At 39.3% G+C, this 27572-nt stretch overlaps 1 protein-coding gene across 3 annotated transcripts in view; it reads right to left on the minus strand.

The window, feature by feature from the left end:
* Window positions 1-27572, minus strand: part of EML6 (EMAP like 6) — an 85142-nt gene that overhangs the window by 25348 nt on the left and 32222 nt on the right. For 2 of the 3 annotated variants that reach the window (XM_021537683.2, XM_077781998.1), the window contains exons 5-20: window positions 25167-25352; window positions 23164-23299; window positions 20905-21106; window positions 17247-17384; window positions 15840-16096; window positions 14584-14796; window positions 13790-13957; window positions 12786-12892; window positions 10860-10978; window positions 9933-10119; window positions 9203-9308; window positions 6377-6470; window positions 3585-3685; window positions 2152-2354; window positions 855-966; window positions 61-188 (exon numbers count right to left, since the gene is read on the minus strand). In XM_021537683.2, the coding sequence (XP_021393358.1) occupies window positions 61-188; window positions 855-966; window positions 2152-2354; window positions 3585-3685; window positions 6377-6470; window positions 9203-9308; window positions 9933-10119; window positions 10860-10978; window positions 12786-12892; window positions 13790-13957; window positions 14584-14796; window positions 15840-16096; window positions 17247-17384; window positions 20905-21106; window positions 23164-23299; window positions 25167-25352 (2457 nt within the window). Of the gene's footprint in view, window positions 1-60; window positions 189-854; window positions 967-2151; window positions 2355-3584; window positions 3686-6376; window positions 6471-9202; window positions 9309-9932; window positions 10120-10859; window positions 10979-12785; window positions 12896-13789; window positions 13958-14583; window positions 14797-15839; window positions 16097-17246; window positions 17385-20904; window positions 21107-23163; window positions 23300-25166; window positions 25353-27572 lie in introns of all 3 variants that reach the window. The other variant, XM_077781997.1, reaches the window with a different exon arrangement.

Consider the following 27572-nt stretch of genomic DNA (forward strand, 5'->3'; position numbering starts at 1 on the left):
AGAACCAGCATTTTCGTAAAAATACAGGAAATAGTTTGCTATGGGAGATCCACACAGTACCTGAACAAGCAGAGTCATAGGCCCACTTTTATCAATTTCAAGTATTTCTCCATTTTTAGTTCCTACCAGGATGTGCCCATGTCCCAGGCTGATAGCTCGGATGGAGGGATTGTCTTCTAAAAGTAAACCTGAAGAATGCCAGATTTTTTTTTTTTTAATTTCATATCCCTTACAGTTATATATAATTCAAATCTGTTCAAAATCATGAACATGAGATAAAATTGCCTGATCAAACTGCCAGATAATTCATGGATTCCTTCCTAATACAGGGAAGGGAGTTTGTCTGTACTGTGGCAATGTAACGACTGATGTTTCACTGCTTTAACAGTGACAGGGTCTGAGGGGCTTGGGAGTTCCAGCACCTCAGACTAATTTGGTGATTACATAGGAATATCCCTTTCCAGATTTCCACACTGAGGCCTTGGGAATTTAACAGGTCTTTCCACATTACCCTGCTCTCACCACAGGAAAATGTGGCTAGCCAAGGAAACTGGATTGACTTTGGAACTGCTAAACTCAAGGCTGGGGACATTTCTCCTTAAAATCATTTCACAATGAAAACAAAGCTCAATGTCTTGAAATAAAGGAGGGCATAGTAGAACAAACTATAAATTACAAGGAATACAAGAAATACATCTTATATGGATCAAAACAGAACATTCCAGCACAGAGTAAGTAATGTGTTGCTGTTCCCTTTGGCTTCTGGTAAGATTTGACACCCAGTTCCTACCCTTTTACTACCATTTACCACCCTCCATGAACAGTCCTTATTGAAACACACCGAAAGCCAGTACCTTTAGAACTAGCAGAGAGTGCTGCTCTTTTAATAGCATATGTCTTCAGACATCTCTCAAACGTATCATCCCAAAGGGCCACAATTCCATCTTTTCCACCCGTTACAAAGCCCTGCATAATCACAGTAGGAGAACACAAATGTCAGAATTCATGGGAGAGATGCAAAAGGATACGTCCAAAGGCATAATAAAGTCTTCCGTGATTTTTATTCATGGGTCAATCTATAAATACTGGAGTCTGTACCTATGAGGGGAAAATTCAAGTGGACAAGATTTAGAGTTGCTTTTCTAGGGTTATAAAGGATTTGCAACCATATGGAGAACACACTGATGTAAACAGGAATGCTGGACTAAAACATTTGCCTGCATGTGGGAACAAGTGATGGAAAAATGTGTTTTACCCTTAGAAGAGGCAGTAATTGGCAGTAACAGCTTCTCAAGTTATTTGAAATTCAACTGACTTAACAGATGCTTCAACCCAAGTTCTAATAATGCATCAGGGACCAATTTTCTCATTAATTCCCTGGGTAGATTATCTGGGTCAAGTGAATGCAAAGGAGCATAAATAACTAACCAACAAAAATCTAAGTGAAGAGGACGTTCAGTGCCAAGATCAAACAGAAAAATTGATAGGAAAGCTAGGAACAATCAATTAGGGCCAGAAATAATTGAGCCAGAGAGATCTTAATTGACCTTGATATATAAAAATGTTAGCAGCTAACTTTCTTCTCGTCCTTTACTTTTCCAGTTGAAACCATAACCTCAAAAGGGATAGTCCATTATCAACATTTTCTTCAAATTGCCAGGGACAAAACTTTGTCCTAAGCTCATTTTTGTGATGCAAATATCATCATTTCTTTTATAGATGCATTAATCCAACTGAAAGAGAATTCTTTTGTTATCTGGAATAGCTAACTCAAAACCCAAAACCTTTGGATATATAAAGTCTTGACTAAGACACAATGATAATATTATTAAAAATCACATTTCATATTTTGGAAACTGGTAATGCATTAATATTTTTGGGATCAGCTTGAAGAGGCAATGAATGTTAGCCATTACTCTCCTGTGGTTTACACAAACATAAAAAGCACACTCCTGAGCAGAGTGAGAAATAAATTCTGAATTTTTAGGGGTCAGAAAGCTGTTGGCCAGGTACCAGTACATGGAACAGGATGCTTACAAATCCAGGTCCATCAAATAACAGAACTCATTCCTACTGGCTTTGTTTAATCACAAACATCTCTAAAATCCATCCAGAGCAACAAAAATCAAGGTGAAGGAAGGTGATAGATACCTTGTCCAGTGCATGCATGGCAAACACAGGTCCATCATGGGCCTTCACTGTCCTCAGCAGCAGGGTCTCCTTCCAGATGTAGATGTCCCCAGTGGCAGCCCCAGAAAACACCAGCTCCTCCATGCGCCCGTAGGAGACACTCATCATGGTCTCCAGCTTCCCCACACTCCCAAATGTGCCCCGTTTGGAGGTGAAGCCTCCACCTGCAACAGCAGCACAAGGCCTGTTCTGTTTGGCTTGTAGCCACAGGGCTGTAAAGGACAAATGTTCGACCCCAAGATCTCCTGTGGCTGCCTAATAATGGAAATGCAGAAAGCAGCACACAAGGGAAAAGCACAACCAAAGAAAGCGAACCCAGCAATGACAGCTCTGGAGCAGATCAGTCTCAGGTGTTCAGACTGTCTTCCCAAGCAAGAGAGAAATCTGATGAGGAAACATGCAAAAACAACTACTGCAATGTCTGGCAGGATGGTTTTTACCCACAGCAGCTTCTGCCATGCTGCTTCTCTGTAGAGGTGACCACAACCAGAAGATTGATTTAGTTGTCCCCTGGCATCCTGAGCTTTTGGCAGCATTTTCCCAGAATAAATGGCAGGGTTTGTTCCTCCTCTGGTTGTCTGAAAAGCCAGTCACCACAGCCTTACTTTGGGTCAGAAAGCAGAAGCAGCCATAAGGCCCATGAACCAATGCTTAGACAAAAATACACATAAAATTACAAAATATCATCTGCATAGGTGGCCTTGTGTCAAGGCACTGTGGGCTTCACAGCTGACACCACATTAAGTTCCCACCATTTTTATTGCAAAGAGACTATTATTGGAGTAAGATGTTGCTTAACGTGCATTTCTACCATGGAATTTGGCAAACAGCAATGCAAGCCTATGTAATCACTGCAAAAATAACGTAAAGACTAAAAAAAAACCAGAAAAAAATAATTATTAATCTGAGAGCACCTGAATCACTTGAATGTTTAAACTATGGTATGAAGTATAGGAAGTTCTTAAAACTACCTAATTTTGAGATGTTCTGAGTACTTGTATCATGTGTGCACATCTAAAAAGTCACGAAGAGCAAAAAATCCAGTTCTGAATAAAAAATATCCTCAATCAGAACCTGATTTTCTTGAAGCCAAGGATGCTTGCTTAGGATAATGCCTTAATATTATGATTAGAATTTAAACAAAATTAACTGGAAATTCTTTCCAAGGAGGAAGCAATATTGTGACATGTGCTGACTCAGAGGTGGGTTTTAACCCCTTCAATATTTTGGTAACTGGCTAAATGAGTTAAAACTTAAAAAAGGTAAAACTTAAAAGTTAGTTAAAATTTAAAGGCTTAACGAATAAAATTCTTAAACTGGGAATATGATGTTCCTGTATTAAAAATATTCAAGAATTCCCTTGATAATCAAATATAAAATATTCAACACAGTACCTGTTTGCTGCCAAAATTTGATGTGCTTCATCCCAACTGTGACTAGTCTGTCCACATGATGTGGATTACACTTCACTACAAATATTTTCTCTTTATGGCCCCTGCAATAGAGGTAGACATTTTAAAAGCTTGGCAAGAGATGACCTAACATTTCAAACTAATTAAATCATTGATATAAATAATTTCCCCATCTAACAAAAAGCAGAGAGCCGTATTTCTAATCTGCAAGGGTTTCATTCTGGGAGTTTGTCTCATGGAGTTGGCAGGAAGAATTTGAGCATACACCATGTGGGGACTACAGAAATGTGGGGAATAAAATCCTCTCCCACTGAATTTCAGTTCATTTAAGTCATAACAAAGGAGCAGGAAATAAAGGTCAAGGCAATTAAAAGAAGACATAAAGGTCAATGTAAGTATTTAAATGGATGAGAACTCAATAAGCATTAAAAGAGACCCTCACAGGAAAAACGAGGAAGTGTTTAATCTATGGGCTCGAAGATGGAAAATAAAATAATTAATTATAAAACTGGAAGCAATTCACTTCCATGAAGCAGTTCACTCAGCATCACATTCACCTCCAGGTTTAGTTCTTGGGTAACTAAAGTTATGCTTGTTGATGTACTTATGGAAATGTACAAGCCTGGGTCTTATCAAAGGAAAAAATACTCCCAGGTTTAAAGCATTAATTATATCTATCTCAGTGTTTTATAAAACCCCCAAAGCAGGAAGCACAATCTTTTCACTATACATCTGCAGATTTTGTGCTAGGATTAAGTCACTTCTTTCCTGACAGGCTCAGCAGATCTAGAAAATCCCATGGTTCTGAAACTCCTCTCAGGGTCAGTATTCCCTTTTAGTGGATCAGTCTGGATACAAAGCAGCCCTGGCCACCTTTGACATCTGCAGCACATCATCCTCCAGTGCAGAAGTGTTTGGTTCCAACTTACTCAATAAGGATTTTAATGGAATTAGGAGCTAGGAAAGCCAGGACAGTGAAACAAGCTGCATAATTTAGCTCTGAAACAATTAGAGCAAATAAATAAGAGTGTTCTTAATGTTGCAAAAAAAAAAAACCCAAAAAAACAAACAAAAAAAAAAAAAGCCCATCAAACTGAGAAGTCATGCTGAAATAAATCAGCCTAGAAAGATTAAGCAAAAAGAACATTAACAAAAAGTAAATATAACTGCAGAATAAACATAATGAGTGTCTGTATATGGTGAATTGACACAGTTTTCAGGTTTATATGGGTCCATATGATCGTAAAGAGATGTTCTTTTATTCTTGCATGCAAAGGCCACATGAGGGCTTTTGTCTCTCTGTCCTCCTGTGCTCACCAGAACAGGGGACTTGCTTTTAGGCAGTGCTAAAATCTAGACAATAGTTTAAATGGGAACATTTTAGAAGACACGTTCATTTTTCTGCTCTCTGTGAGGACCCTGCATATTTCCAAGATAACAGATTAGCAATTATAGATCCATTGGATACATGCAGCATTACATAGTGAAAAGAACCCAAGTGCTCCATATTTTATCTGTCCTGGGAGCACCAGCAGCCAGGTAGTGACAGAGTTTATCACTATCTTGTTTTTAAAAGCTTAAAGGTCAGCGTGGGAAAATATAAAGTATTTCTTTGCTTGCAAGTCAAGCACAATCTGTCTGGGGACAGCAGAACTGGGATTGCAAAGCCCAGGAAAATGTCACGTTTTACAACACAGCCAGGGCTGTTGCTATGCAAAGCCTCCAGCACAGATTTTAGACAGGATTTAAACCCTCACTACCTAATAAAATGGATGTCTGAGATAAAATTGTAGAGCTAACAGACTGTGGCACACGCACATGGAGTAAAACACTGATTTATTCAGCAAAGGTACACTACTAAGAGAGACTGCTGCCACCAGAAAATCTCATTTCTTCTGCAACATGTTACCATATAGTAAAGTAAATTACCTTTCACAGGCACTTTTTTGCAGCTATACTAACAATTTCTACTGAGCAGTGCTACGTTACATGGTTGCAGAGAATATATGGAATTCTCTCCTTGTCTTTCTGGTACATGCATCCACACTCACAGGAATTCTGCTCAATCCTAGTGACCAGGGGCACACTTCCTTTGTCCAGAAAGCAGGTTCTCAAACAGTTTGATTCTCCCTCACTGAACAACTACTGCTGCAATCCAATAGTTGAGTGCAAACTAGCAAACATGTAACTTTAATCCAATTCTCTTCCCAACGCTGGTCCCTTCAAGAAAGCGCAAAGAACTCTTCATTGTTGGGTTATTAACTGAGCTTTCAGTTGGCAATTAAAGAGCTCAGAAAAAGCTGCCTCAGAAGAAAGGCAGGATCATCAGGGATTGAGAAAAAATTAATACATGTATATATAGAATAGAGGGAACTCTTTTTTCTTTTTAGAAAGTGATCTGGTCATTGATGGAAGCCAGCATGTCTTCAAACACATAAAGGAAACTACACCACTAGTGACTTCAGCCCTAAGCCAGGACACGAAACTGGAAGAAAATATTAAACTTCACTTGAAAAGCTTGAAACAAACTACAGTGCTAATGTAGCTTCTCTCAACAGAAAGTATACGTAACGCCTGACAGAAACAGTTCTCACAATTTCCAAACACTGGGCTGTGCACCCCCAGATTTTTATTCTGGATATGTTTCTCTGAAACACCATCCTGTTTTCAGAGGGGAGTTCTGCTTTATTTCTTTGTTCATAGAAAAAATGTGAATGATGTTATTCAGGAAAAAAAAGTAATCAGAGGGGATTTTAAACTGTGGGTATCCTTACCTGGTTGTTGCCAGCTTTTCTCCCTTTTTCCAGTCCCAAAACACAATGGCATGGTTATCATCCAGCCCAACAGATGCCAAACATTTCCCATCAGCTATACAGAAGCAATATTGAGTGTTAATGGTTCTAAGGCTTTAGCTGAAAATGTAACAGGCAATGAACCAACAGTCACATGGCAAACTGAATTTCTAATGGTGCATTACAAATGAGGCAAAAAATCCCCCAAACTAATAGAGAAATTGGAGTTCAGGTCTTTTCCAAAGGCAGACACAAAACATTCCTGTGTGTAAGCACAAGGAAAATAGGGAGGATCAAACAAGGCAATGAAATTCAATTTCATAAAGCTCAAGCACTTTAAATTCACATTGCATTTTATTTGAAATATTTCTGATAGATAATGCTTCTTTTCTCTGCTTGAAATGGTACAGAGATTTACTAGTGTATGAAATGTTCATAGGCAGGGTGATGAAACTATAAATACATACAATAAAATTTTAAGGCTAAAAATAACTGCTGGCTATCTTCGCTTCCACTGCAGGAAAGACACAGCAGGACTGATAATGAGAGGAAGTAAAGCCAGAAGAGAAAATAATCCATAATTCAACAGTACCCAGGCACTCTTGCCACATGTATATAATAATGATAAACACAACCATCTCTAACAAAGTTTTAGAGACAAAATTCTGTCCTGAAATTCTATGACGTTTTTAAAACTGGGCCATGATTACTGCAGCTTATGACAAGACAATTTATAGAGTGTAGGAAGAGCCGATCACCTGCTTGGTAGTTTTAACTGTAGAAAAGTCACAGTTGGAGGAAGCAGAGCTGGGTAGAATCTGAACAAGAGCACTGATCTGGGAATGGGCTTCTCATAGAAATGAATGGTGTGAAGGACTCTAAGCTTGGGCATATTTGACTTCAAGAAGAAAAATAGTCACCGGTGTAAATTACTCCATCAGAACTACTGCAGAGTTCATAGGGCTAAGTTCTTACAGACTTTAATAACTGAGTCCTACTAGAAGCAAGTCAAGAAGGAGGAGGGGAATTTAAGAATCAGTAAGAAATAAACAGGACCAAGTGGAAGAAGCAGAATAAGGTAGGAAGAAAAGAAGTTAAAATACAAGACAAGAAACCAAAACTGAGTTTACTAAAAGAATCCCCAGACAATACAACAATTTTAACTTTATTCACTTGAAACAGGAGGTTTCCAAACAATATCCCAAGGTATAAATGTTAAATTAGCCACCAGAGGGCACAACAAAACGTTGCAGGAATGAAATTATTCTCTTGGAATCACAGTGTCATGAGAAGGGTTGTACAAGAAGGACTCAGCTTTCAGAAATGGGGAGTAGATGATGTTTTAGAGAGGTAGTGAGGGCAGAGAGAACTGGGGGAAAAGAGTCAGCTGCTGCATCAGCTACAGCTAGAAAATCTTGGGAGCTCCAGATTTCTATCTTTAAGATCCAAATAGTGTGATCTGAACCTAATCTTGAAACCTCTGTTATTAAGACAATGCAAATCCCCTATATAGGGCAGTGCAGCTTCTGATGCTGCAGGGAGGTGCACATTTGCTCAGCTCTCTGTCCTTGTCTATGCCAAGAATCCCAGTTAATGCCAGTCAGGAATGCAGTGTGTGCATTATTCTCAGGGTCAGGTCCTAAAGCAACACTGTAATATTGAGTGGTGGCTACTTTTTAAAAGACATTCAGTATTGTTTTACATATTTATGCCCACAGAATATTTGGCCAGTTTATTCTTTACAGGTACATGGGTTCCAAGATCCAGAATATTCCTACTTGGACAGGAATTTACTTGGTGTTAAAAATGCAAACCACAAAGTATTTTCAAATATAGGAACATTTGTTCAATTAAGGATCTTAACAAGAAGTTTATTGACATCTATGCACATAAATCATCCTTATCCATTTTTCCTCCTTCTGGCACTTTATCTCCTTTCAGAATGAGCTTACATACCACAGTGGGTCAGCAATTTCACATTTGAATTCCAGCTCTTGGATGAACACCATGGCTCCTCTCCTGATAATGCAATATGACCAAGTTCCACAGATTTATCTTTGGAAGTCAAACTTCTTTTGTAGAGCCTTGTTTTACAAATGTGATCTACATCCTAATAAATTCTTACCACATATTTGGAGAGTAGAATATGAAATGAGCTATGTTTAATTGAACAAAAAAATCAGATCAAGTAGAGGATAGTTCAGATAAAGTAATATCTTAATTTTTTAAATAGAAGAAGGGAGAATGAATTTTCAAGCCCTTTTATGAAGACACAGTAGTATTTAAGTCCCTACCATATGGATGATATTCTTCAGTGCTGCACACAGGAATTATCCCTTAAAAACTGAGACAGCTTATGGCAGCCAGCTTGGAAAGACAAGCTGTCTGTGGGAGAGACAGCAGACAACTGTTTGTCATATTTACTTCTTCTGTAAACTAACTGAAAAACGTGGCAATTGTTAGCAAATGCAAAGAACTGGATGAGCCCAGAGGTGACATTTCCAACTCATTCATATGCTTTGAGTCACCATCCTGCCTGCTTTAAAATTCTCACACCACTATGTGGACAGTGATCACAATTCTAGCTGCACACTTGGCATTATCTACTAGACACCACCAAAATCAACCATTGACCTAGTGACCAAAGGCCCACAACTGACTTCACTACACACACTATTTTTATCCCAGGTCAGCAAGCTTCCATGTAAAATTGGTACTGGCTGTAATTTTACACTTCTTTGAATTAACATTGCATCACAAGGACTGCTTTTAAATAAATAATTTAGATAAACATAGGCTGTGGCTTACCTGAAAAATCCAGTGCACACACTCCTCTCTGGTGCTGGCCTTTGAGCAATGACAAACATTTCAGGGTCTGGGTGTCCCAAATATGGATAGCAGCATCTCTTCCAACCTAGATCAGAGGGTTAATTAGGGTCTCTGCACACAGAATTTCAAAGCCAACAACAGTAATTAGCATTATCATATCTTTAAAACTATACAGAGGTTTGTCTTTTGCCCTATTTTATATTTTTCAAGATTTATTTTCTCATTCAGAGAAATATCAGTGGATCGTCTCTAAAACTATCACTAGCCAGCAGAATATTCATTGTATCATTTAAACTAATGTCTAAATGAATATGTATACACTGAACACATCATATTCAGTACCAGATATCAGGAAAGTGCCCATCAGCTTTTATCTGAGCAAGGCTGTTGAAAGCTCCTACAGTACAAAAATACTGTAACTGAGTCACGAAAGTCCAAAACCTAGGAAGGATCTAAAATGCAGCTCCTGTGTTTTACATGAGAGATTAAAAGTAAATATAAGATTTTTGAATGCCACAGCACAAGACTGGCAGTGTTTATATTATATAGGAACGGTTTCGTAATCACCTCCAACAGTTTTGGCAGGGAAATAGGAAAAACCATTCAGTTTGCCCATATTTAGGAGGAAACAATGCACTTAAGAAAACGGAGAATGGCATTTTTTCTAATTCTATATAAAATAGTATTGCTATCACTTTGAATTCCCCACCTGCCCAGTAGCCACATAGTCCTTGATGGGGTGGATGCTGAGGCTGAGGATGTCGTCGTCGTGGCCGAGGTAGAGGCGCTGCGAGTGCTGCTGCCGGTTGTAGACAACGGCCACAGCGGCAATGTGATAAACCACCTCCCCTGCCTGCGTGTAGAACAGGTTGTTCCTGCAGTCATAGCCCCTGTACCTGCAGCAAACACCAAACACCTTGTGGCTGCCCCACAACTGCTCGGGAAATCTGTGCTACAAATCATTTGTGTGTTAAAAGAAAGGAGTCCTGTGGTGACAGCTTAAGCTCAGAAGTATCACAGAGACTGCTCCCCCCAAGACCAGGAATTCAGGAATCTTCTCAAGGGCTACTTTGCACTCAGTTCCTAAATCAGCACTGATTTCACAAAAAGGCTGTATCTTTTACATAGTATTGTGTCCAGGTAAGCTTCATAAGGAATTGGATTGGAGCAGAAATCTGTCAGGCATTTTAACGAATCACAGCTATCACAAGCAATTAACAGAGAATCCAGAAAACATCAGGTGTAGTGAGCAACAAGTATAAAATGTAATTTCATAAAACTCAACAGTGATGTATTATTTATCAGTGTTATAAGCTTCCCCTGGTTCCTTAACAAAGAGAATCATGGGATAGTCTGGGTTGGAAGGGACCAGTTCCACCCAGATCACCCAGTTCCACCTCCTTCCATAGGCAGGGACCTTTCCCACTGGACCAGGCTTCTCAGAGCTCTATCCAGCCTGAAATACTACTGAAAATAGAAAATCTACATCTGATATTCTAAGAATTACCACAGTAACAATGACAAACAAATTAATTGTGGGCAAGCACCAAAAAATGTTTTGCTTATGCTCCGAGTTGTTAGAATATCCCAGCAATATCAAGCAATAAAAAATAGCAAATATTTGATATTACTCTACCCATGTATAAACTGCAGTTTCAAGCTGTCCTCAGGTGCTCTCTCTCTTTTAAGGAAGGGCACAGAATGGTTTTTCTCTTTACTTTGCTGTTTCAGCTGAGGTAGGTCTTCTTTGTAAACCTAAAGAAGAATTGCTTAAGTTAATTGCACATCTCTGGTTTTCTAAATATTTGTATGTATGAGTGAAAATGACTTTAAGCATGAAATTTAATATATGTTAATGTGATGTACAGTGTTACAATGCAGAGCAAGGCACTATTGTCCCCAGCCTTCAGATGATGATAAATGTTTTCTGGATAATGAATTCTCCTGATCCAAGTGGTCCAGAACAGCAATCTGGAGCAGCAGAGCATATTCTTTTTAGAAGATTCCAGTATCACTTATTGAAAAGCAATGCAAATGGTGACTGGGAGTCTCCAGGTGTTTTTTAATTTCATCTGTGCTTCAGTGTCCAAACTCAAAGCTGAGCATGAAGAACTACTTCTATCTCAAGATTATGGTGAAATACACAGGAACCAAAACCACTTCTGCAACCTGCCAATGTGTCCAGAATCCCAAAGTACAATTACAGATCTATAAATACACAAAATACCTTCCATTTAAACACTTTAGAAATGCTAAAACTCTGCTAAAGATGTTTGAAGCATTCCCAAACAAAATCCATCACAATGCTGAAATGTAGCTTTAGTGTTTGTTTTCTGTGCCTACATTTCTTGGACAAATGGACAATGAAATTTCCACTCCCACAGAAAAATGACTTCCAAGAAGCAACACTGGATTTTTGGGAGGAAGGAAAAGAAAGAAACAAATTCTGTGAAACAAAATACTGGAGCATCATGTTCTGATGCATCTCAAAATGTAGTATCCTCTCTGCTGCTTCAGCCATAATATTAAAAAGAAAAAAAAAACCCAAACCAAACCGCAATTCTCAAAATAATATTAATGTTTTTATTTCCCTGTGTTTTTGTCAATTATCTCCTTTAACAAAATGCTAAATGAAGCTTCTGCTTGGGGCTGTCTCACATTTACCATCAGAGATGCTATTTTAAAGATTCTTCTGGTTTTCCATGCATTTCCATGCTTGGAATATTGCTGTTGAACTGCCTGCAATGATATTGTCACTTTTAGTTTTTAAACCCAGATGTCCTTTTTGACATACAGACAGTGTGGAGGAGGATGATGACTGATTTGAATACAGACAGAAAATCAGGAGGAGGAGGGGAGGAGAATGACCAGCACTCCAGTGAAACTGGGAGTGAATGAGAGAAAAGGGAGAGAATTTGGCAAAATCTGTTTAAATTGTCAATCATTATTGATCTCTGTAATAAACAGGTGAAAGAAACTGCTGGCAGAAGGATCTATGCAATTTATTGTAGTCTAGAAAATGAGGTGAAAAGATAAAGGATGTCCTTTTCTAAAGCCCGGAATGTTAGAGGTGAATTTCCCACATTCCAGAAAGCAGCCCCACGCCACCCATTAAATCCCTTAAATCAACATGAACCAACTTACTCTGTGATTTTCCCCCTTAATACAAGATCCCAGTCCTGCTCTGAGGAATTTCTGACCTTTCCACATTGCACCTGAGAGGTCACTGGACAAGGGGACAGGCAACACTCAACTCGAATGACAACAGCTCTTGGAATCAGGTTCAAGTGACTTGTAAATAGGGTCCAAATCACGGAGTGGTTTGGGTTGGGAGGGACCTTAAAGATCACCTTCCAATCCCCAAAACACTTTTAAATTCTTTTCTCCAAACCCTTTCAAATGCAACCCAGCTCAAGGGTTTATGTATATTGGTTGCATAGTCAGCTGAATACCATCAAAATAACTGAGAGCAGTCTATGAGTCAGCAGTAAACTTCCTCTCTTTGCTGAGCAATGATGGGAACTTGCCAGGTAATTGGCCCTGTGTGTTACTTCACACTCACCTGGCGATCATAGTTGATTTGAGCTTCCTGCTCAATGTCAGAATCCAACTCTGGCACGTCGGATAAATCAGAATCTGATTCCTCACTGTAGGAATCAACACCACCCTCTGCTTTAAATAAAAAAAAAAAATCAATATACAGAACACATAAAATCACAGGAAAATAGTATGTGATATTTTTATATAATTTAGACTATGGGCAAAGCAGTATTCAAGAAGTCTGGAAGCTCAAGCAGCTAGTAGAAGTTATGGGAGCTGACTGTGTCAGGCTTCATTTCTGTCTCTCCTGTTTCCCTGCCGGGGGCAGGAAGGTGGCAGAGAGAAGCAAAATCACTGAACAGCTACTGGTATAGTTCCAGCATCAAAGAATTCTGCTTTCAAAACAGGGTCTGAAGAGCAAACACAGAAACGACAAATAAAAGCTTTCACTTATCAATCTTTGTGCTTAAAATATTTGCTGTAATGTAGAAAAGATTGTGCATGTACAGAGTGAAATTTTGCCCTTCTGCTACAGGGAATCCTGATTTTAGCAACCACCATGACACAGCTCATATGGCTTTGGTAGGATATTATAAAGATCATGACTATAACAAGAAGACTATCTGAAGTACAGCTACTGCATAAATATGAGAAATTTGTTTTGAGATATGTAAGACTGCACTGAAAAATAAAATTATACAATTAAACAGGTGTAGTGTGACTTCTGAATGCAAGTTACATGGCTAAGGTTGAAAATTTAATTATCCAGTCCCTCTAAATGTCTTCTTTCACACACCTTGAGGAATGCTGCTTATACATTCCCAAATATTGAAGACTGCAGCAGTTTTTAATGTGGCCCAAACCGGGGCTTGTCTTTGAAAGCTTCAATGTCTCAAACATGCTGAGTATACTCAATTCCAAAGAATTATGACTTTTTTTCCTGTTAAATCAATAAAAGCTCTTCCAGCAGTGCTTCATTCTCTGCTGATTTAATTTAATGAATACTTGAACAGAAATGATGTTTACCTTGTGGAGAGGCTTCCAGGATCCCATTGGTTAACCCTTCTGGAACAAATCTCCACTGAAAAACGGAGTGATCAGCACCTCCTGTGCTCAAAACCCACTGGAAATCATGGGACCAGCGCACATTGGTGACATGGGCTGAGTGGCCAACGTATTTCCTGAATTTAGCTCCTGAAAACAAGAGAACTGTTGGTACGTAAGGGATAAAATTAACCTTATAACTAATGAAGTTAGATTCCTAATAGAAACATACACTTGTGAAATTTGAAAACCAAAAAATACTCAAATGCCTCTTTTGATATGGTGATACAAAGGTAATTATTATATAAAAATAAGTGGCATAAAATAATATGGATTATATCCTTCAGTTGTCAGAAAAGTACTTAAATCTTGGCAAGAAGTACCAGACACACACAAGGTTTAATTTTCACCTTTCTGGCCATGAATGCCAGTGTGAACATTTTTCCTAAAACACAAATTTTGAAAATACACGGAGATGTGATATCAAATTAAACACTGAAGCACACATAAAGGCAAAAGGTTGTTTGATTTGGATTGCTGACTTTATGCTTGGTACAGTGCAAATCCTGAGGAAGCAGCCACACATTCTCAACACTTGTGAAAACAGCTACACAGAGCGGGTTAAAGTCTGGTCTCTGTTTCCATTCAGACTTGCAGGAATTGTGCACAAACTAATTGGAATTTTATACCAGAATGAAAAACCACCATTACAAAATACACTGATAGGGTGTTGAGGTTAGTCTTGCATTTTTCAGACATATAAAATTCCACCTTACCTTTCTTTAGGCACGGAAATCTGAATAATTTCACCAGCCCAAAGTCATCGCCAGTCACCAGCACAGAGCTGTTGTAATTCCCATCCACAGAGTTGACATCTGTGACGTTTGTGTATTTTGGCCAGATTCCACTCACTTCAGATCCCATCACACAGGTCCATGAGGCCCAGTGAATTCCTTTGATCTCCTCTTTGCTCGTTAGATGCTTCCCAGCTGAAAGTGTGGAGGTGAAAAACCAATTTCATAATTTACTTTTTAGAAACTCTATTTCTTTTCATCATATTTATCTGGGTATTCTAGTTGTAATTAATTTTTAACCTCAATTAAGAAGAGTCACAATCTTCTTTAAATTTCTATAATCTCTCATTTGTGATGTTTGAGGACATCACACATCTGAGGAGTTCTAATGCAGCTGCATTAGAAATAATTAGAATTCTAATGAGACTTAGTATGCTAATTAGGATTGGCATGATTAAAAACATGAAAGTGGAAAGTCATAATGCCAAACCTACCAAAGAAATGCCTTCAGTAGAAAGTACTGTGAATAGCATGAGTCCCTCAAACACTTTCAAGTGCTAGAAGGTTAATAATACATAATTTTAAATCATGCTCATGTGCTAGTAGGAACTTTTGATCCACATTAAGGCCCTGAAATGTGAGTATTTGGTCAGTCAGCCATTCTGTGGTACTTTTTACTTCCAGGGGCTGGATTAGAGTTGATTGAAGGCTGCCAAACTAACTCAAAAGAGCCCAAAATTTTATTTCTAAAGCTCTCTTCTGCAAAAATTTCCTCTAAATATTAGAAAGCATTCTCAAATAAAAGTGAGAATAAGCCAATTAGTTATCCGTGTTGTTTTTACGAACAAGCTTTTACATTAAGAACCTCAGCAATTCAAGCTGACTCAAACAGTTCTCCTATTTTTAGTTACATTCTTAAAAATATTCTGATCACTAACAGGAATCATTCACCAAGGAAGGACAATAGGGACAGAGGGGCTTTGGTAGTTACCTGAGTGCGAGTCAACGTGTAAAAGTTGCTATGAAAAAAGACATAATTTACAGAGCAGAGACATCTTTTCCTTAAAGCTGAGGATATTTAGTGAGTACTGATTTAAAAAACGAGCAGTGGGTATTTCTCCAGGTTCCAGCCAGGAAATTCCACTTTCCCCTGTAATATTTGTATCATATTTGTGATGTTCTCTTCAAACAAAAACCAAAATTTAATTGTTCATAACACAAGCCCCTTGTAAACTTACAGGGCATCTTGTAGAACAGCCTCTCCCCAGCACCATCATTGGTCTGCAGGAACTTGCTGTCCACAGACCAGTCGATGTGGGTGATGAAACTGGAGGACTTGTTGCATTCCCCAATTTTTTTGTATCTCTGGGCGACGGCGTAGATGTCCACGGGCCCATCATTGGAGCCCACGGCCAGGTAGGAGCCATCTGGGGAAAACTTCATCTCATGGATCACCTCCTTGCGGTCCTTGATGTGAACGACCTCGGTCATGTCCCTGCAGGAGCCAGAGGGGAGAATGACAACTGGAAACCCAGGAATTTGCAATCCACAGATAAAGAAGATAGATGCACTGAATCATCTGTACAACAGAAATTAGATTTCACTTTAAATATACTTTTTTTTAGTGGATAACTTCCTATTGCTTCCATTGATTCTAAGCATTTTTTAACCAGCAGATAGAAACCACTCTGCCTGTCCACAATGTTCTCATTCTCTTCACCTGCTCTAATGAAGTACTGCTAGCATCCAACACAAATTTATTGAGATACACTTTGTAAATATATCTTTTAAATCCTCACACAGAGCACGGACCTTTCAGGGTCCTGAAAGGAGAACCTTTCCTAAGCCAAGGCAGAGACTTCTAGGAGGCATCAGAAAAAGGACAAGATTACTGGGAGACAAAGATGATTAACTTCTTTAGAAAAATAGTAATTGGGAAGGCTTTTAAATGAATATGAACAGCTCATTTAAATTTTGTTAAAGTCATTAAAGCAGAGCATTATAGGGGTTTTCCCAGGCTTTTCCCTCCTATCAGTTTGAAGTTCCAAGTATTTTAAGTATATGTTTGGCAAACATATAGAGAATAGTCAGGAGGGGGTAAACTCTTCCAGGTATCAATTAGAACAGCTTTTGTGTTTTGAAATCATACTGGAGGTTTGGCTATTTCATTCTATTTCTTTCAAATTTAAGGCTCTACCTGCTTTTGTGTGCCCTCCGTAACAGAATTTCAGACAGAAAATGCTTAAGATGCAGCCATGTAGGAAAAGGCTTCCCACTTACACAAAAAGTAGAACCCAGGTTTATCTTGAAAGTACTTAAAAAAATCTTTTGATCACAAATTATTTTGCCTGGTATGTGTACAACAGGAAATACATCATCTGTGAAGAAGAACCCTCTCCAAATTATGTTCTCTCTGTTATGCACATTTCTTCTCACTAAATACCTGTATAACTTCAGACTACAGGAAAAAAGCCAAACTTGAAAATCTTACATTTTATCAGCATTATTCCTAAGAGCTAATACTTTGAAATTAATTACATTTTCTCCTCTTTGCCAAACTACCACCTCTTAAAAGGGATATGGATGCATCTGCAATTATTATTTCTTTTTCTTCTGATAAGATGCCCAGCAGTTTCTCATCTTACCTTACTCTGAGGACAATGAAGGAGCCATCCTTCATCCCAAGTGCCAGCTGGGATCCATCAGGACTGAAGGACACACTCCGTACAGCCTCTTCCATATTGCAGCGAGCGATCAAGGCGTGGTCAGCAAGGCTCCATAACCTGCCCCAAAGGGAAGGGAAAACCAGGAGGGGGCTTTTCCTGACTGCCCAGGATTTGGGTGTCTTCAAGAGGAACCCCAAAGGTCTAACTCAGCTGGAAAAATCACTTGCACACACCCCTTGTGTTAATATTGTGTAAAGGATTGAGCTCCTTTCAACCTGAACACAACTGTGGTAGAAGAAAACAGAGTAAAGCTCAATTACATAATGATTTAGTGTTATCTGATTGAATTCCCCAAAATGAATAATAAAAATGAAGCTCTTGTAGACATGAAGGGCCAATGCAGCTCAGAGCGAATTTTCCACTAAAAGCAACACTCGGGGAACATCAACATTCCAACCACAGGGAAGACTTTCTTGTCCTAACTCTGAATGAGCTAGGAGATAAAACTGCATATTGGTTCCCTCATTCATATCAATGCAATTAAAAAAAATCAACCAGTAAATTATGTCCTAAGATAAAGGCAAATAATGCCCCTACATTTTTCTGAAGGAATGGAAGGAGCTTCCCAAATCACTACAGGTTAACCCATTAGATCTCAGTAGTCTGCAAGACTTAGATATTTAAAAAACAATTTAAATAATGGGGAAAAATGCATAAAATACCTCTCTCAGGGTAGACAATAGAACCATCAATGTAATGTATTGTTAGCATCTTCAGTAAAATATGTGAATTATGAATTACTAGATGTGATTATGTGCTAAACTGGAGAAAAGAACAATTTGTGCAAGAACTGTAACATGACACTGGACCGAGTTATAGATCAAAGCTGGACCGAAAAGAACATCCAGGCTGGATGGAAGTTACAGTAAAAGCTCTAGAACAATAACAATTCCCATTTTTACTGAAGTCACTGGCACCAAGGACATGGATGTCACTGAGCTCAGCTCTGCACAGGGAGCTGAGAGGCACTGGGAACACAAGAGGCTCCAAAGGAGAAGAAGTTCTGTTGCGACACTGGAATAAACAGCATAAACACAGGCTTGCACGGAGCCTGAAAAGAAGGTGGAAAATAAATGAATATAAGACATTACAACTGTATTCAAAGACAAACATGAAGTACAATCAAGAATCTTGCAGTCTCTCAAGGCAGAAGCTGTGAGCCCAAGATAACAAGAATGAACCAGGAAGGCTTTGGAAAGATTTTGAAGAAAATTGTTGCATCCTCATAAATCAGTTTGTCCAATACTCTGGAAGCCTAATTGCAAAACATGACAGTTTATTTAATACATGTAATAAATAATTCTCTATGCCTTCAGAGAATGACAGTTTTTCCCTGTTTCTGTGGTAAGAGACAGGGAACAGGCAGCTTTCCTAGCTGAGATGGTTTGCTTTGGAAATTTAAAATGTTAGAAACCTATATTTGGCTAGAGACTTCTCTCAGTTAGGCTAGGGAAAAACACAATAACTCCCCTTCTCATTTAGACATCCCAGACACAGGAATACCATCTGACTCACTAAATACTTTTATTTCTAAACCAATTAAGATTTCTATTACATACCCACTCTTTGAAAAATAGTGTGATAATCAAATACTAAGAAAAATTACCCAATGAAGGGCAATACAGAAACATCTGGTTGATGCAATTTAAGTATTACAGAAAAATTGTAGGAAAATCCTTTTGTGTACTTTTTTATCTTAATGAAAGTACTCATACTCACTGGAATTCCTCACATGAAGCCATAGTCTATAAAAAAAAACCACTAGCATTCAAATCTCATCCTCTCTAGTGCTCAAACAGCTCAAAGATGTGTGATGTTGGGCAGTAAAATCTCTGCAGACTTGAGAGAATGGCATACCCAAAGACATCAGGGATATCATAACTGCTCCAACAGAGATAAGAATGATAAGAGCAGCACTAATCAAGGTTTGATGTGCACACAGATCATCCTGCAGTGCTTCCTGGAGGGGCACGAGCTGGGTCAGGCTCTGAGTCAGCAGCACCTTCTCCAGCTCCAGGAGCTGAATTACTCTGCTCACCACAGGATGAGCCCAAGACAAGAAATCCCATCTTAATGGAGCTTATTGGCTTGAGGGCAGTGCAATGCTAATCCCAGCTTTGCAGTCCTTCCTCCAGAACTGACCTGCATCCTGCCAGGACACTTGTGCCTGTCTGTAACACTGGGCAGGCAAACCCCAGCAGACTAGACCATTTGTGCATTGCAGAAACTGAAAGAAATAATTCTCCTGTGGGAAGCAGGGAGAAAACACAATGTAGAGAACAACTGGCAGTTCTGTGGGTTTCACACTTGGATTTTAAATGGGGTTAGAATAAGATGAGGGATGGCAGGTACAGGAAATCAGTACAAGTGAAAGGGAAGAAAAAATCCCAACTGAGCAGCAAGTCTCAAGGCAGAGGTGAATCATAATGTGCAATCTGAAGAAGCAGTAGTCAGAAGCTGAGTATATGGTAGGAGATAGGGATTTTCCTGAGTGCCAAAAATCTATCTCTTTAATCACAGATAAATAATCATTTTCACTGAGCAGTCCATGCTCAGGTGAGAACACACAGCAACTCTGTGGGTGTGGACTCAGGAAGAGCCTGAGCTGGACCTCCAAACTCTACAGCCAAGTCTTAATATGCACAGCAAAATGCCTTTTTTCTCCCCGAGGCTAATCAATATGCCCGCTTTTAACACAGACAGGAAAAGGAGCATCCTATTTGTGACAATGTCCACAAATATGTGGACAAAATTTTAAAACACTGTTGCAAAGCCTCAAGACACAAGCAGTGTAACTAAACACAGGATCACAGAATATCCTGAGTTGGAAGGGACCCAATCAGGATCACCAGTCCAGCTCCCGGTCCTACACAGACACCCCAATAATCCTATCTCGTGCATCCCTGGGAGCATTGTCCAAACACAGTCCGGGAGCTCTGGCAGCCTTAGGACTGTGACCATTCCCTGGGAGCCTGGTCAATGCCTCCCCCCCACCTCTGAGAAAGAACCTGTTCCTAATATCCATTCTAAACCTCCCCTGACTTAGCATCACCTTTTCCCTTGGGTCTTGTCACTGGTCACAGACAGAAGTGATCAGTATCTGTCCCTCCATTTCCTCTTATGATGTCGGTGCATTTTCATTAACCTAATTTTATGGCAATTTAACTGAATTGGTTTTAGATCAGATTTCCTAAATACTTGAGGCTGAGGCAGATACCTTCTGAGTAAAACACTGAACAAAAGTATTTAGGCTTTAAGCTGTTGCTTCATATTACCAGAAGAGAAGTATTAGGTGACCATTCCCCATTTAGATCCCCTGTACACAGCAGGAATAAATCAATAATACAAGCAGAAGATATAAATCCAGCACATTTTGAACATAAATTCTGATTATTTTTACATGATGTGTGGCACCCAAATATGAAAACTAGAGAGAAAAATCAAAGTTGCTAAGAAAAAATCAGGGGGAGGGGGAATGTTATCTTAACAGAGTCTGACCATAAGGCCAGCAAGTCAATCCATTACAAATTAAGGTACATGTGAAGTAATGAAATCAACAAAACCAGTGCAGCCTTACCGCACGGAGCGATCGTCGCTGCCAGTGACTGCCAAAGGCTTCTTGGGATGCACTGCCAGGGCCCAGAGCTCCCCCTCACAGTGGCCCTGCATGATCAGCATGGGCTTGTCCCTCTCCCTCACGAGCACCTCGAAGATCTCGCTGTCCTGTGTCCCTGCCAGGAGCCTGTCGGCTTTCCAGCACACGCTGCGGATGGACAGGCCTGGGGGCACAGCAGGAGCTGCCCTCAGTGCCAGCTGTGCCAGAGGGCCACAGCCAACACTGCTGGAATTCCAGAGGTCATTCCCAACTGACATCTTGGGCACGGGCTCACACAGAACATCCCATATGATTCAAAGCTCAAGGCAGTTCTGTCTGATTTTCTCCATTTGGCACACAAAGAGAAATCTCAATCCTGAGAAAACATGCTTGCTGCCCACCTTGGGAATTTAAAAACCAGCTCCATTTCACAGGATTTAAAGATCTAAATTTTATATTAGCCAAGGGGTTCCTGTGACTGAAGCTGGTTTATTCCTTTTTCCAGAGCTTTACTTTTTCATGGACTCAAATAAAATCTTAATAGTGAATTTAAATGGTTTGTGCCCATTTATCACACTTCTCTACTTTAATCAAAATGGATTATTAAAATAAACATTAAAAAGATATCCCTTCTCCCCAAACCAACAGAATTTTGCTTTGTATAACTTTAAGAGAATTTGATCTTATTCCACAAATCTGATTCCTACTTTGCAGTTGGAATTTTACTGCCCACAAACTTAAAAACACCCTCTCAGCAGGCTGATCAATTTGGTAGCACTCTCTGGTCAACTGCTTGCAGGGTTTGTATTTTCTGTTCCACTACATGAAAAAACATTTGGATAGTAGATCTAGATGCTGTGAGATGTTAATGAATAAAACTCCATTTGTCATGCAGTCAAGGTCACCCACACCATCATTTTCACATTTTTTGGAACCAAATACATAATGCAGTAAAATACTGGTCACGTAAATAAAATATTCTCATCTCCTAAGAAAGTTAAATTAATCCTAATTTATTTTCCTGTCCTTTTCCAACAGCTTTTAATTTTTCTAATGCCATTTTATGACTTAGTTAAATTCATACTGAGGTTCTGACTTTCATCTCCTTCTTGGTACACACCAATGACCACACAATGGAATTCAGATTGGAATTTGGTGGAAGATGGACATTGTTAAGATTTAGAATACAAACACACCTTTAGATGTGGGAAAGGCAATGTTGTCTGTGAACATACTGCACATGAAGAAAGATTATCTGCTCTCAGGGTTTGTTTGACAGACAATGCCTTTGCAAAATGCTTTAGAAAAATAACTGAAAGAGAGGGACAGAAGGTCCCAGGTAAGCATTAAGACTGCACCACTGCTCGAGGCTACAGATGTGCTTAAATTCATCAGTGCCAATGACAACTGAAAATGAAGCCCCAATTCCAGATGTTTGGAGTAACCTCAAAGGCAGTTTTCACTTGCCCAGATCTTTGCTTTTGTGTTATTTGTTATTACTGTTTTCTTGAAATTCATGCTAAACATTATGATTTGAGCTGCAAAAAACTACATAAAGACAGGAGTGCAGAGTATAGGGACTGCTGCTTGGGTGTCTTGGACAACTTTTTGAGGGCTAAATTCCATGAGTGAACACTACACCCTTGATAAAGTGTGCATTATGATCCATGAGATCATAAGTGCTTCAAAGCATAAAATAAAGTGATGACTGAGCTCACAGGAAGCAGGATTAGATTCAACAAATGTGATTATCACCAGCTCAAAAACATTCTCTCCAACAAATCTGCCAAGTGCTACCATTCCAAGTGCATGAGTGGAGTGTTCAGATGGTCAGCATCTCTGAGTATTCGGTTCCAAAAATCTCAATTAGTTAAATGAATTGCAAGTAGTTAATTAAGTAAGGATTGGCTAACTTCATTCTCCCATCTTAAGGATGTGTAATTAGTTCTTACTTATCTTCTTGCATTTGCATGGGGGGGGAGCAGTGATTTCATCCCTGTGTTTATATCATGAACCACATATATGTTCATGTTTATATCATATATGTTCATGTTTATATCATGAACACTCCACAGGTTACAGAATTGTCAGAGAGGGACGGGAACACAGATCCAAAAATAAATACAGTCATTAAATAAAAAAAAAATCAGCAGTATGCAGAGACATCTATGCTTCACATCAAATACTGTCACAATCCATTATCCAGATATGTGAAAAACCATTAAAGGAATAGCTCATTACCTTTGTATCCTTGTTCGGTCTCCCTGAGATCAATTTTAGTAATTGGTTTGAACTCAGTGTCCCACAGCCGAATGCAGCCATCTCTCCCTCCAGTGGCAAAGCCTTCTTCACAAGCATACATACTAAAAATTCCAGCCTGTCAACCAACAGCCCAAGTTTTAAAGTTTTAAGATGAAACAACCAATTGAAACACACAAAGCAAAAGTTTTCAAGCAGACTCTTGTTAAAAGCCAGAAACCTCTGGGCACAAAAGTGTTGCCCATCCAGAAAGCAAACCAGTAAACACAGCTTTTATTTCAAGTGCTCCACTTAAGTGGTTTATGTAGAAACCTCTGTGTAAATAGCAGCGACACAGCCTATCTGCAGAACTTCAAATTTAGGTTTGGTAATATTATGACAAGGACAATTGAATAACTAGTGAAGCACTTAAAGAGTTACCCATGATAAACAAAACCAAGCAAACAAGCAATACAAATCTTCTCACAGGAGCAAAGGTGACAGAAACATTCTTTCATGAATTCAGTTCAGACATCATTTGTAATCTGACAGGAACTGAAAGAGTGTCAATTCATTCTCTTTGTTGAAAACAGGTTTATGTTACAGTTTGAATTTCTCCTTGGTTTCAAAAATGCCTCATGATTAATGACTGTGCTGAACAACCTTGGAATAGTTCAAGGAATTCCTGCTAAGTCAGTATTTTATTAGGAAATCCTTGTTTAGGAGATAAATTGAGCTGCATGGAGATAAATACACTGGAGAGAAGACCTCAGTTTTCAAAGTGGGCTTGTGCAATGTCTTCATAAACTAACATTTCTAATTATTAATTATATAATAGATTGCATGTTTACAATGGCAAATTCCAAAATTCATCACATTATGTAGAAAGAGGTCGTATTGAATAATTTTAATGAATCTAATTAAACTTCTGCAAACAGAATTCTAGTATACTACAAGGGGTTATTGCTTGCCAAAGACATTCCTGTGTTATTGCAGTTTCATGCTATTTCCTCTGGTAAAATGTCCCACTGACTCCACTCTCTCTGCTTTCATAAATTAGGGATTACTTTTGTAGATAATCAGTACTTAGGTCTCATTTGAAGAGGTCCTACAAATCCTGATAAACTGTCACCATAACTAATTTTGGGAGATCAGAAAAAAAACGTTACTTTTACAGTGCTCTTTCTAGAGCAAAACTATAGTGACAAGTGTTAGATGATATATCACTTTTCTAAAGAAAATTGTCTTGTTTCCTTTTGTTCCAAAATCTCCAGAGTTTTGGAACAAAACAGTCATATTCCCACAGTCATGTTCTGAACAGGAGCAATTTTCAAACACATTTGAAATAAGACAAGGAAGTCCTACAGTGCCTTTATCGTTGCAAAAACAGAGACAAATTAATTGTATTAGACTGGTTAGAAATCTAACACAATCCTGCACGTCCCCCTCTCACTCTGTAATTATGAGAGCTCCAGACTGGGGGTGGTGGTTTGTGGGTGTGTGTTATGGAGGCAATTGGAGTAAACTCTTTGGAGTATGGCTGGAAGGCAAGCTCACAGATTCAACAGGTTTGTTCCACACTTAATCTTTTCTGAGGAGTCAGTCTCCAGCATTGGGAATTTCAGTGGTAAAATTCTATTTAAGCCTACATAATCTGCTTACCAACTATTTTAAGCAAACTGATCATAACTGAAGATACTCAATCTGTGAAACATTAGGTGTACAGACTTAATTTGAGGTTTGGTTTGCTTGGTTAGATGGAGGCTATAAATATCAGCAGTTTTGGCACTATCACATCTGTTGGCAAAAAGTCAACATCACTATCACACAGCATCTGTTGGCAAAAAGTCAACAAATACAGCATTACATCCAAGTTCTTAATTGCTGAACAGCCTCAGACATCCTCCTGACCTGAAACAGAAGGAAATCTTTGTAGCTAAGCCTTCAGGAAGTTTTTCAATTCAATGAACAGCTCCTTATCAAGCAGACATGAAAACACCACTTACACTGTGTGCTCCTTGAATTGTGCGGACCAAGTTGAGCCCTTTCCAAACATAGATGTCCCCATTTAAAGCCCCAGAGTAGGTGATGTCTTCTTTAGCACAGGCTAAACACAGAATTGTTTGGAGATCTCCCGTTTTACCAAATATTCCTCTCTTTGCTGTCAGGGCATTTCCACACAATGTCCAAAACTGTGAAACATAAATGGCAGATCAGGAGAGGTTCCTGCAGAATTTCTGTTTTTTCACATTAGTGTGCAGATCTCAGACACACATCCTGACAGAGCAGTGTCTGGGCATGCACTGAAGTGATTCCTTCAGTCATATCAGATCACCCACTACTCCAAAGCCTGCCCATTCACCCAGGAAAGATCCAGACAAATATAGTACAACTAAACCCAAAACAAATTATCAAACTGCTTGAGGAGGGAAGCTCAATGCTGCCTCATTACTGGCACCCTGCCCTTTCTCATTCGTTCACTGTCCTTTATCAGGTTTTGCTGGGAAATGCTGTCCAGACAAGTGCATGTTTTTAAACCAAAGAAAATCCCATTTTTCTTGTCTGAAAAACACAGCTACAGCACTGAAGTGATAAAATACTTTATCTTGCACAGCCTGCGTGCTGGAGCAGACATTTCTGCCCTTCTCCAGAGTACTGAAAGAATTCTGCCCTTCAAATACAGTCACAGTTATTGAGAAACCATCTGTTCCATGGGGACTGCAAACACTCCATACATGAGACAACTCCCTGACTCCCAGAGTAACAGGTCCCAAGTGTGGAAAGAGGACTTTCAGCTACCATCCAAAAGTCATTAACATTCTGCAAAAAGCAATCTAAGACTGACTAGGGAGGAGACGAAGAGTGAAGAAAACAGAAAGTTTGTGTCAGAAGGTTGTCTTTGGAAGCAAGCTAGAAATATCAGACTACTTGTTTTTGAATGAGTGCTTTTTAAATTTAAATTAATATCATTTATCAAGCAGAGACCACAGTTTGTGTACTCAGCTCCTTCTCAAGGGAAGGCGGAATAAAGAGAATATCAATGACAGATATGCAAGAGAAGTGCTGAAATCTCCAGTCCTGTGAGCACCAGGATGTTCTGGACAGATGCAGACACAGAACAGCAAATCTTTGGGGTGCAGCACAGCACAGGTGTCAGTGGAGCCATCCCCACTCTGTCATCTGACAGACACTGGACAGGAATAATGATGTGTCTGACATGGATTCATCATGTCCATCCATTGCCACTTCATTTGCCTGCAGCCAAATTTTTATGTATTTTTCTAAAATTCTTTATTCCAGAAAATCCTTGGATCAAGATTCAGCTCCTTCTCTGTTGTTAATTCTATTAAATATTCCTTTTGCCTCTTAACATCAGCAAATTTAGAAGGCATAGGGAGTACTGTGCCCACGGCTCTCATTCCTTGAGTAAAACCTAAATTCTCCTACTTTCTGGTCAGCTGAAGAAGGAGTGCCAGAAGGAAGGAGTTCTCTTAACACTGAGGCAGCAGTGTTACAAGGGTGGAGGGAGGATCCTGAGCTCAGTGAGATCTTCCTTAGCTCCTGGGCTTTACCTCAACTTCTAATCCCAGCTCAGCCAAAAGAGCCAACAGAACTGGACTGGTAAAAGAATAAACAGCCCAATTCCCAAGCATCAGTCCCAATTCCCACAGTGATACAATTCCTTCAGAGCTGTTACTATCACATTCCCACAGCCTTGTGTCAGGGAACTGCTGGAGCACCACTGGAGGGGAACACAGAGTAATTTCCCCTCCATGCTGCTTTTTTCCTATTTTTTGGCATTCCTTTATCTCCGTGTATTTACAGTGCCTGGTATTCTCTGTGTTCAGGGTGATTATGGCCATTTTAAATAGAAGACAGGTGCCAAACAAACACAGGTTTTGGAAAACAGCTTGCAGAACACAACAGATGGTATCACTGCTGCCAAAACCACCCACAGCTTGAAGCAGTGGTGGTTTAAGGGCACAAGCTTCTCAGGAACCAGAACTGAAGATACTAATTGGTTTCCTAAACTTCTAGTTAAAGCTCTTCCCACCCCAGTCATGTGAAATAATTGCCATCTGTTAGGAATGTTTTTGAGGAGACAGGAGAAAAATAGAAACCTGAAGGGTATATTGGCAAACAAGGATTTGTTTCTAAGCTTTCCATGGGCATAAGAATGCTTTATCTTAAACATCTAATATATATGTAGATTTCTATTTCAAACACTTCCAAAAAGGGTGACTTAGAGGGAGCAAACAGTGGGGCTCCAGAGTTTTGTCTCTGCAGGCCCTGCACACTTCTCAGTCATGTTACATGAGAAGCCCAAGTGCTGGTGATTCTGTTCACACTTTTTACCTTGGTTCCCCCTACAGCTGCACGGTGACCCTTTGTGATGATGGGTGAGGGAAATC

The sequence above is a fragment of the Lonchura striata genome, chromosome 3 (assembly GCF_046129695.1).
Source record: "Lonchura striata isolate bLonStr1 chromosome 3, bLonStr1.mat, whole genome shotgun sequence".
Taxonomy (NCBI): domain Eukaryota; kingdom Metazoa; phylum Chordata; class Aves; order Passeriformes; family Estrildidae; genus Lonchura; species Lonchura striata.